This window comes from Mizuhopecten yessoensis, unplaced genomic scaffold, assembly GCF_002113885.1.
Source record: "Mizuhopecten yessoensis strain PY_sf001 unplaced genomic scaffold, ASM211388v2 scaffold11169, whole genome shotgun sequence".
In the NCBI taxonomy this organism is placed as follows: Eukaryota; Metazoa; Mollusca; class Bivalvia; order Pectinida; family Pectinidae; genus Mizuhopecten; species Mizuhopecten yessoensis.
The window spans coordinates 1,101,248-1,112,700 of NW_018408914.1; the positions used below are offsets into that span (position 1 = coordinate 1,101,248).

An 11,453-nucleotide genomic window follows, 5' to 3' on the forward strand; every position below is an offset into this window, starting at 1 on the left:
AGAGAGAGAGAGAGAGAGAGAGAGAGAGAGAGAGAGATTCAATATAATGTGAAGTACAAAAAAACAAGAAAGAAAAAATCTTATAAACTGATAGAGGAAAAGATAACTAATACATAGGATCAGCACTGCCAGGCTTTGAGGAAAAACCATACTTTATAAGGAGTACTTGAGTTAAAATGTATTAATGGAAAATAATAATAATAATAATGATAAAAAAAATAAAAATAAAACAATAAAATAACAATAACAACATCCTTCTTTATTTTATGAGGTCTATCATTCCAAAGAAAGTCAAATATTATAGAATTCAATTGAACAATATACCTCTTCGGGGGGTTTGATAAAGTAATAAAAAGATAATTTAGCTGAGAGATTAGCAAGGACTTATTACATAATTTTTTCCTATGGGGGTCAGATTCCGCTTTTTCCAAGTATTAATTAAAGCTTTAAGTTTCACTATTTTCTTATCGAAATTCAATCTGGGTATTTCTGTTAAGTCAACAGAAAAGTCAATTCCTAAAAAGGTAAACCTATTCTCCCCCCATTGTAAATTCAAATCTGGAAAAAACATTTCCTCACTATATTTTTTACTGCCAATCCATATAACATGTGTTTTATCAGTGTCGATGTTAAGCCCTTAAATTAATAAATAATGACCAAACAGGCTTTTTATCAGATCGCTATATAGGGGGAAATATCCGTACATTATATGATGTGATGCATTATGCTGAAGAAGAAAATATTCCTGGTATGCTGCTTTCAATAGATTTTGAAAAAGCCTTTGATTGTGTCTCATGGCATTTTATTCAGAAAGTTTTGAATTATATTAACTTTGGGGATGATATCAAAACATGGGTAGAAAACACTACATAATAATGTTTATTCTTCAATAAATCAGGGTGGTAATATTTCTGGTCCTATCAATATTCGACGTGGATGCCGTCAAGGTGATCCAATCGCCGCATATATTTTTATTCTTTGTGTTGAAGTACTTGCAGCAAAAATAAGAAACAATGTATATATGAGGGGTATCCAGGTAGAAAATGCATTTATTCTAAATTTACAGTATGCTGATGATACTGGGTTGGTGCTGGATGGCTCAGAAATGTCATTAAGGGAATCTATCAATGAATTAAATAATTTCTCTAAGATATCAGAGTATAAAGTCAGTCTTGGCTTTATAATTATTTAGCTGCTGGTGTAATGTTAGTTTCTCGTTCCCTTCGACCAGGCCTTATCACGGCCTCGCCTTGGGGATAAACCTGTTCTCGGGGAACATTGACCTTGCTTTATTACCGATGTCCTAACTTTATCTGTGTATTGCCATGCATTGGTGTCTGTATACTTATGGTAAATATTACTTTATATTACTTTATGTATAATCATTATCATCGATACTCCAGGGGTAAAACTCACATGGCTCTGAATATGTCTCAGGTAAAAAATACCTGGCCAATCGTTAGGCTGAAACCTGTCTTTTGAAGATTACAAAGGAGTGACATCCGACTTCAAAGTCTGCTAACTTTACCGTTACACGACCGAGAGATTCCTTGGATGTACATCAAAGGATCAATCTAGTCTACTCATCTCAATCACAATGTGATGCACACTGAACCGTCGATATGACATATCCCAAAGGTACTGAGAGCAAAGGTTAGCGTAATCCCTGGAGTATCGACGATGTCAGTTTACAGTTTAGCGGTGTACACATTTTTTTGCTGATTGAAGTTGCATTATTCCCAATCGTTACTTTAATATATTTCCTATTTGCAATCTGAATAGCGGCGATGAAGTTGCAAGAGAATTTAAAGAAGACATGCTTATAAAAGCCCTCAAACCAAGATTGAATGCACGATGATTTTTACAATGTATTGCATGTAAATGTTTTCTTTGTCCTAGATCGTTTGTGACGTCACTATGATTGTTTATTGATGACGTCACTGAAATTGTTGACTATGCAAATATTTATGACGTCATGTAACCAATGGTGATATAAACACATCAATCCGCATGAAGAAGCCCTAGAAGACAGATTTTATATTTTATTCTATATATAAACATAAAGAAAAAATCTCAACAACGAGTCTTTAGTACTTTCATCTCGTCAAGGAGATTCTTCAGACTGAATAAATATATTATCCTTTGCGTTTAATGTACTTTTTCATACAGATTTGGGCGAAAGTTTTCAATGTGTTGTGCCCTACTTATACTAAGTACGACCTCGGTGGGCTTGTCTTGGGCCCCAAATTTGCCTGTCTATATAGTTCTACGGTTCCTGATCGGTGCTTCCACAATGGGGATAGTACTCACTACATTTGTACTAAGTGAGTACACACAGATGTTCTTTACGAAAAGTGAATATACAGACACTATAACCTGATGTGATTTTCAAAATAACACTAAATGACCCGAAACATATTTTCACTGTGAATTTTTGATCATTTTATATTTTGTAACAAAGATACTCAATTGGTCATTCATTGAAATGTTGTAAACATCAAACTCCTTGTTCTATGATGAATACAACTTGAAGTTCACTCGTTGGGTGACTGATATTTCCACTGGTGTTTCAGCCAACTTTGTGACGCATTGATTGTAGTGCTGTAGAATTTTAAAATACAGATTATTGGAGCTTACTTTTTGAAAACACGGATATGATGTTGAAATATTTAAGAGTGGTGATCATAAATGCTTATGAACTTGGGAAAGTGTTGATGTTAGTCATTTAAATGTTCCTTATTTACGCAAACAAATATTTGTTTGTTACTTGAATTACTTTTCTATCCAGCATTGGAGATGGTTGGTCCTAGAAAGCGTGTACGAGCAGTGATGGTGAACGGGTTCTTCTTTGCTGGCGGAGAGGTGATGCTGGCCGCACTTGGGTATTGGTTACGGGATTGGCAATTCATTGAGCTGATCTGTGGCGGAACGGTAGTATTCTACCTGTCTTATATCTGGTATGTATTCTCTATGTCCTTACCGTTACTAGTCTTATTTACTTTTTTCTCTCTAAATTGCTGTTGAATACATTTACACGAAGTTACGTTCAGGCTGAATAATGTATTGATCAGATGATGTGCTTTTTAAATCATTTTGGTCTGTTCAATGGAAGCGTAGCAAAAAGCAAAATTTGAAGAAAATCACGGTTTACTTACCTACGATACGTTTCAATTCAAGTACCCAATGAAGGCGAAGTTACCGACACCAAATGCACATAATAACAATCTACTGTACTAAATGCTAAGTATGTTTTGAACACACATTACGTGTCATTGTATCCTTTGCTTGACAAAGGAAGCAGACGTCTGTGAAAGCTAGCAAAATAAGAGTTCAATACTGTTGTGTCCAAAAAAAGTATCTACTATCATTCATACAAAACTTATGAATCTTATCCCGGGCATTTGTAGCACTAACATACATTGTATTTATCATATGTAGGTACAATATATCTGTCATAGAAAACTTCTCATCAAAGGATATATCTATCCTTCGACAGCGTATTAAATATTGCACACTTTGTGTTAAGAACAATGTCCATGTTTTGGTACCGAAGTGCGTAATGTATAACAATGTTCATTGATTGGTAATGGGGAGGGACTTTGTAATACATCGTATTGAAAATGTCATCCTTATTTTTACTCCAGGTTGGTTCCAGAATCTCCAAGATGGCTTCTTAATAGTGGTCGTATAAAGGATGCAGAAAAAGTGCTAAAAAAAATAGCGGAGGGCAACAAAAAGACCGAGTGTTTTAAGCCAATACTAAATTATGAAGAAGACAAGAAACAAACAGGAAAAATCTGGCATATTTTTACCTCCAGAGTTTTGCTGACAAGGACTCTGATATTGTTCCTGAATTGGTAGATATTCATTTTATTGGCCTGTTTGTTTTGCCTCTGACAATATTTCATATTCAAACAATTTTCATTAGGAAAAGTAATTTCAACAAAAGCTGTAGTTTGAGATAAAAATATAGTATTCCCACTAAGATCTCTTTAAGATTAAACTAAATGGTAATTTACAAAAGATAAACAAAAATCGGTTCAAATTCTGTTAATTTATATTACATCCACTATTTTGCATCTGCATAGTTTAAAGAAATTATGTCATTTAAAAAGAACATGTTATGTATCAAACAAGAATCGCTGGTTTGCGACAGCTGCTGGTTGAAAAAGAACATACGGAACCCTAGCCTGGCGTGTGCTTTTTATATATTATTACTACCCTTTCTGACGTGTTCTGCTCACAAATAGTGAATTTAACTGAATTCATTGCTTTCTGTCCAAGACCAATTTCAGTCTAGCATACCCGTGAGCTGTCTACGGTGCAATACTCCATATCCTCTACTAAATGTTGGTAATGTGAAAATAAACCGTTCACGAGAGTGGTCAAATCGACCGTCCATGGCTCTCATTCATGGCAGTATACACACACATTAATTCTGTTCATTCAACATCCCTAAAAGAGGAAAAACAACATTATGTATGTATTAATCAAATATCTCTTGATATATCTGCACGAGTGATGCCATTGCTTTTTATATACAGGTGTGTTATTTCGATGACGTTTTACGGATTGTCGATGAATGCTGGTAATATCGGTGGTGACTTTTATCTGAACTTCTTGTTACTTGGTTTGATGGATTTCCCGTCTACTGTACTGAATCTGTTGTTGCTGAACCGTGTGGGCAGGAAAAGACTGCACTGTACCTGTATGATCGTTGGAGGCGTGTCATGTCTGTCAACACTTTTTACTACCACCTACGGAGGCGAATGTAAGATAAGTCAAAAACAATTTATATACACTAATCTTTCCTCTGTACGTATGTCATCGATATACAAATATTTATACCAGTACTGAATTTATGACACTGACTGCATTATAATTCGAATAAAGAAATATCATATAGCATCACTGTTCTCCGTGTGGTGATATTTTTTGTATCCAATTTCTACGTAAACTGCAATACTAATCAGCTATCTCTTTTGGTATCTTTATACAAATCCAGTTGTATTAAGTTACTGTCGCGTCGATACTCAGATTCACATTTATTGTGCACGACCTGCAGTGAATAGTTTTACAAGCAAACTAGCATCGGAGATACATATTCATTAGAAAACAAATACGCACTAGTCTTAAGCTATTTTTACCGAACTTATCAAGGGAGATAATACTTTATACATATAATTATCTTCAATAGAGGCATTATTTGCTTTAACTTTTTAACTCTGACGATATAACATTACCATGCAAACCTATAATTTGCGTGAAAAAAAATCGTTCACTACATCAAACGGTCTTCAACAACGGGATGTTTTATGGAATGGGGAGCTTCCGCCCGTGCGTCAACAGATAACTTACTTAAATAGAGTTCAATTTGAATGAAACTTGCTATGCATGTACATAATACAAAGGCTGAGGCTACGTTACTCTATCATACAGGGACAAAGGCTTAGCCTAAAGGTAACCAATGCATGCACATTCGTTATTAACATACTGCTATTTCAATGGTTTGAAATTTACAACGGGAGAAAATTCCTGTGATAATCATTTATTTAAAGATAATAAATGAAATTGTATTCCTTCAGCTGAAGTTGGTAAAGTACAGTATGTTGTTTCTTCTCAAATTTCCATATTTGCAAACATTAAGAAACCATAATGCATCACGGGGACTTTGAGTATGTCACATTGCATGGGACGGGCGTATATTGTTCCGCCCTGCACTAATCTTGTTTTGATTTTATTGTAGTAATATTCATGCTTGCAACTGATTATCGCTTTCGATTTTGTCTTTGTATCGTTTCCCTTTGTCTTTAGTATATCAATATAAACCTTCGGTCTATTTCCCCAGCTCTACACACGTTGACCGTCATACTGGTGTTGATAGGAAAGCTAGGGGCAGGTTCTGCGTTTGGAAGTGTCTATATTATGACGTCAGAACTGTATCCCACTGTTGTACGCAATGCTGGAATGGGCGCCTGCTCCTGTTTTGCCCGTTTTGGATCTATGGTAGCTCCTTACGTCATATCAGCAGTGAGTATTTAGTTGGTTTGATAAGAATGACACCTTCTTTATCGATTTTGTGTACGAAAACATTTCAACAACAAAAAAATACCGTCCATTTACATGTACCTTAGTTAGTTTGATAATTCCTCAAAGAAGTCGGTTTTATCAAGATGCAGCACGATACGTGTGGTGTATTGTAATTGTGCACATACCATCCCGGAGATTATTTTAAGTGTCAAGCGTTGATTAAACTTCTGTGGTTCTTATGTTGATAACATATTTAGATCGTTCTCATTGGTTTAAATGAATTATTGGTGTAACATTTTTTATCGGTTATAGTAATGATGAATTGACGAAAATGATTTTTTTTTTCAAATTTTAATACAAAGTTTACGATACATATCTGTTTTCCGCGAATACATAAAAGTGCTCGGACAAGACTATATTAGTTAACTATGATACGAATAAATTCGGTTAACATGCAACATAAGACTAGTCAATCACAATATGATTATGCTACAGGCCGCAGACATCGAAGGAACCATCGGCAAGGTACTTCCTTTGATTATATTTGGTTCAGCCTCCATTGCTGCTGGCTTGATAGCTCTCCTGCTTCCAGAAACACTTAATAAAGACTTGCCGGATACTATTGAAGAGGCGGAACTATTTGGAACGTAAGTGGCATACTCTTATCAAAATAATATCAATAGCATTTGTTGGATATTCAAGCGTGGCTATTACTTGCTTTGACATTCAAAACTACCTGTTAATTCATCTTTATACATTATTGAAAAATGCTATCTTTATTCGTGATTTTCAGACCAGAATATGATTCCATGAGAAAAGAAGCAAGTATCAATAAAGGTTTTTCAATGGAAATGAAATGATGCCGAAAAGGTGGGACTGCTGTGCTATAACAAGCCATCCAGGCCTTTAACGTGATACACTCATGTTCCTTTTAATTAAAACTTTAAAAAAACCTGATCGTCTGTTATCTCTTCTTCGCATGTAAATTTGGTACAAACAGTACATTTGCTTCAAAATACAAGTATAAATTCACAACTGGATTTAAGGTTCCCCGTACCACTGCCCAAAACTGTAAATAAGTATTGGAAACTGATTTTTCCGACATGATTATAGCTTTTATAAACCCTTTATAAAATAAAGACCATACCTTGCGCGGCTTTTATGACAAATAATAAAGACGAAATAAGCGAAATATAGTCCACAATAGTGTTCTGAGTGGAAAAAATCAGCGGTATATGTGCTGTAGAATTCAGGTGAGGCGGCACTATAAAAGATGCTGTTGGAAGCATGGTCCCACTACAAACAGAGCACAATACATTTCCAGCACACACGCAGGCATACACACATTGGGAGATATTAGCCAGGTGGCATAGGACTAGTAGTTAGCGCCTGATAAGGCAGCTCCTGCAAATTCATCGAACTTGTTTTCATAAATATCTTCAACACGTTTCATCAGTTTGAAAATATGTGATATCAAAGTTTTACTTTTTACACAAACAATGTACGAATACAACGTGTCGAAACGGTTCAAGACCGACTGGTCCATTTGTCAAGCTGTGACTGAGTGAGCGATTTGTAATATTTATCTGTACAACGATGTGACGAAATTNGAAGAATAAGAAACGGAGTAAAAACAATAAGTTTTGGGGGACGTAATAATAATAATAAGAAGAAGAAGAAACGGAGTAAAAACAATAAGTCCCCAAAACTTTGTTTTGGGGGACTTAATAAGAAACGGAGTAAAAACAATAAGTCCCCAAAACTTTGTTTTGGGGGACTTAACTACGGAACTAGCAGCAACTTTACCAGCGGGGAAGCTCACACAGGTCATTTCGGTCACCAAACAAGCCTACGAAGAGGTGTAAGCACAATCTAAACAGGGCCAACTGAACAAATTCAACATTTTAGAAGGTAAAAACAAAAAGAAACTAGACTTATCAAGTACACAACTCAAGAATTGGGTCATAAATCTCGGCAAATACAAATTGACGGCTTCATATACTAGTGTGTTTGGGGAGGTGCTCAACTTCGCAGTTGCATCTTAGAAGTTTCCAGTAGAGGAGTTCATCACGGCTACTGAATTAGCCTGTTCAAAACTCCCTTACCGCGAAGCAGAGCAGACACGGTCGGACATCATAGGCATTTTGAAGAATGCAAAAGCACCAACATCAAATTTGACAAGGGAGGGAAACAAAGCTCTCTGAGAACTTGGGAAGGAAAGTTCGATTGTCATATTACTAACAGACAAGGTCATGGCTACAGTAGTTTGAGACAAAGAGGAAGAGAAAGTTAAGGCCTTACTTAGTGACACCAAAGCATATGAAGGTCTCCAGAAAGGACCCTACCCCAAAATATAAAAAGATTATGATAGAACATCTGGCCAAAATAAGAGATGATTCACGCATCACAGATCAGCAATACAAGTTCATAATTATACCCATCATCAGAAAACATCCCTACATTGTATTGCACGCCAAAAATCCATAAACCGAGCTACCCGTTGCGTCCTATAGTGGACTACACTGGGTAGATTGGTTACAATCTGTCACGATTCCTAGCAGATACACTGTCGCCATTGGTAGGTAAAACACAACACTATGTCAAGAATTCCAAACACTTATCATCTGACTCGAAAAATGTAGGCATTGAAGGACAGGATATTTTCAACTCCCGCGACGTGGTTTCACTGTTTACCAACACACCAGTACAAAAGGGCCATCAATATCAGCAAACAAGACACTCCAGAGGAGAACAACCCTATCAGTAGACAACATCATCCAACTACTAACATTTGTCCTGGACATGATATACCTCGTGTTCAGAGGTCAGGTGTACCAGCAAAAATACGGTACTGCTATGGGAAGTCCTGTGTCGCCCATAGTCGCGAATTTGTTCATGGAACACCTACGCCATTAGATCGGCAGCCATGGAATGCGGTCCAAAACTTTAGAAACGACATGTGGATGACATCCTAGAAAAAGTTAAAAAGGGAGCAGTGCAGGGCATAACAGATCACCTGAACCAAGTTGACAGTTCAAATTCCATTAAATTTACCCACGAGGAGGAAAAAGGACGAAACCATACAATTCTTAGACACGCTTATCGTCCGCATAGAAAACGGCACCATCAAACTATTAGTGTACCGAAAACCGACACACACTGATCAATATTTGGCTTTCAATTCCTACCATACACTACACCAAAAGCTTGGAGTCGTACGTACACTCCTCGACAGATCGAAAACATCATCACAGAGCAGGACGATAGACACAGAGAAGAACAGGACATAAGAGACGCACTCAACCGTTAGGGCTACCCGACTGGTTGGGCAATAAATTTAAAAATAAGATGAAAAGTGCGGTAAAAGAAAAGACACAAAATTGGACACCTAGACATAAGAAAAAGTAATGAGAGCCAAAATTAAAAGCAATACCCTACGTGAAGGGAGTATCTGAGGCGTGTGCACGGATAATGAGGAAACACCATTTCAGCTCCCCAATGAGACCACTGACAACCCTCAGAAAGTTACTGGTGCACCCCAAAGACAAGACTGACATTTTAGACAAAATAGGAGTTGTATATCAAATTCCATGCAAGATTGTCAGTAGCCAGTAGATGAAACTGGGAGGAAATTTGGTTAACGTCTGAAGGAACATCAAAAGGACGTAGAAAAATGAGCAACATCACATTCACAAGATCCACACGCAAAACATGCACCACTCAGTACAATAAATCGGCATTAACAGATCATGCTAACGCCCAAAATAACATCATCGATTGGGACAATGCCAAGATAGTTGAAAGGGAACAACACACAAAAACGAGACAAATTAAAGAAGCAATCAAAATAAGGAAAACTCAGAAAATGAACAGAGACGGAGGGGGCACTAGCTGAGTCATCTGTATGACCCGATACCGACATAACAGGGGAGGGGGCGAGATATACACTCTACCTGTAACCTACCTGATGCAGTGTATGTACGCTCCCTATCGATAGGCATAATGTTTCGTGTCGAGTAACATGAAAAATATACAATTTCGTCACATCGTTGTACATGTAAATAATACAATTCGCTCACTCAGTCATAGCTTGACAAATGGACCAGTCGGTCTTGAAACGTTGCGACACGTACATTGTTTGTGTAAAAAGTAAAACTTTGATATTGTGTGTTGATTTATGCATTATTTATACATATGTTTATTGTAGATCAAATGTTATGCATTTTTATTTACACGGTTTAAATGAAATAGTACTTTAAGAGTAAATTACACGATAACGTTTCTGTATCCTTTATATCTGAAAATTGAAACTTGTTACGTTATACAGGTGTTTAAAGGAACATTTCTGCTTATTATAGTTCTGCATGTCTCTGAATATTTAAATATTGATTTTAATTATTTGACCTTCAGTGCCACCGGTGAGTTCTAATTGGACAATATGTTCATATAAAATCAAATCTGTTCTCACCGGAAATATAGTCTACGTTAGTGTTTGAACATTGGATTCGTGTTTAGGATTTGTCTTATGTGATTATAAGGAATAATTAAGGATATGATGATAATATTTTGATAAATTATACATTAAGTGTCACTTATCACCCCATATTATACTTCACACAAAGTTTGAAATAAAAAGTTTCACACGTAACTGAGCTTGATTAGGGTATTGCAGTCAATGCATAAGAATCTGTGTAAAATAATCCCAAAAAAGACAGTGTTATACAGCATCCTAGCCCGATACCAAGATATCTCGCTTATTTATAGGTTCGTGTATTTGCCCTTGCCCTTCAATAGTTCCACAAATCTCTACCCATAGTTGTCGTTCCTTACACTTTTCTTACAAGTAAGAGTGTAAGTGTGTATACGAAACGACAATTCTGAGTAGAGAACGTAGTTCCAAAAAAGTTGAATTTAGCCATAGTGAGGGCAATTTCTTTTCAATAGTCAAATAATAATTACATACAACGTTAGATGAAAAACATTTTCTTCTTAACATATAGTTAAAATGTGTTTAAAACCCGCTCGCTTACTCAGAAGCAAACGGAAATATACAATCCCAAATTACGTCATTCGGTCCTAAATTACCATAGTTTTAGATAGGGCCAAGGTTGTTTTACAGTATTTCTGGACTTTTTGTTGTGTTAAATATATAAATAAACATCGCTTAAATAATTTAATCCCTTATACCTAATACCTCTTTTTCACCTAAGTAGGAGTCATTTTCGTCAAAATTACTCATTTTTATTGTCACGCTTTCGTTTGTGACAAACAGCATGTTTACACATCAGTTGCTTTTGAATACTGCAATATACGCGTACGATTTCACAAATAGGTGAGGAGAGCAACACAGGGAGAAGGTGAGAAAGAGAATAAGGGATAGGCGAGGGAAGCAGGAAGTGGAAGTAAAAAGGATAGGCGGAGGG

At 36.3% G+C, this 11,453-nt stretch overlaps 1 protein-coding gene across 1 annotated transcript in view; it reads left to right on the forward strand.

The window, feature by feature from the left end:
- LOC110467284 (organic cation transporter protein-like) overlaps positions 1 to 6,944 on the forward strand; it is a 10,032-nt gene extending 3,088 nt beyond the window's left edge. The window contains exons 4-10 of the mRNA XM_021524348.1: positions 2,170 to 2,324; positions 2,789 to 2,957; positions 3,645 to 3,857; positions 4,545 to 4,771; positions 5,849 to 6,030; positions 6,526 to 6,677; positions 6,824 to 6,944. Of these exons, the coding sequence (XP_021380023.1) occupies positions 2,170 to 2,324; positions 2,789 to 2,957; positions 3,645 to 3,857; positions 4,545 to 4,771; positions 5,849 to 6,030; positions 6,526 to 6,677; positions 6,824 to 6,890 (1,165 nt within the window). The 3' untranslated portion in view covers positions 6,891 to 6,944. The remainder of the gene's footprint in view (positions 1 to 2,169; positions 2,325 to 2,788; positions 2,958 to 3,644; positions 3,858 to 4,544; positions 4,772 to 5,848; positions 6,031 to 6,525; positions 6,678 to 6,823) is intronic.
- Positions 6,945 to 11,453: the final 4,509 nt, after the last annotated feature.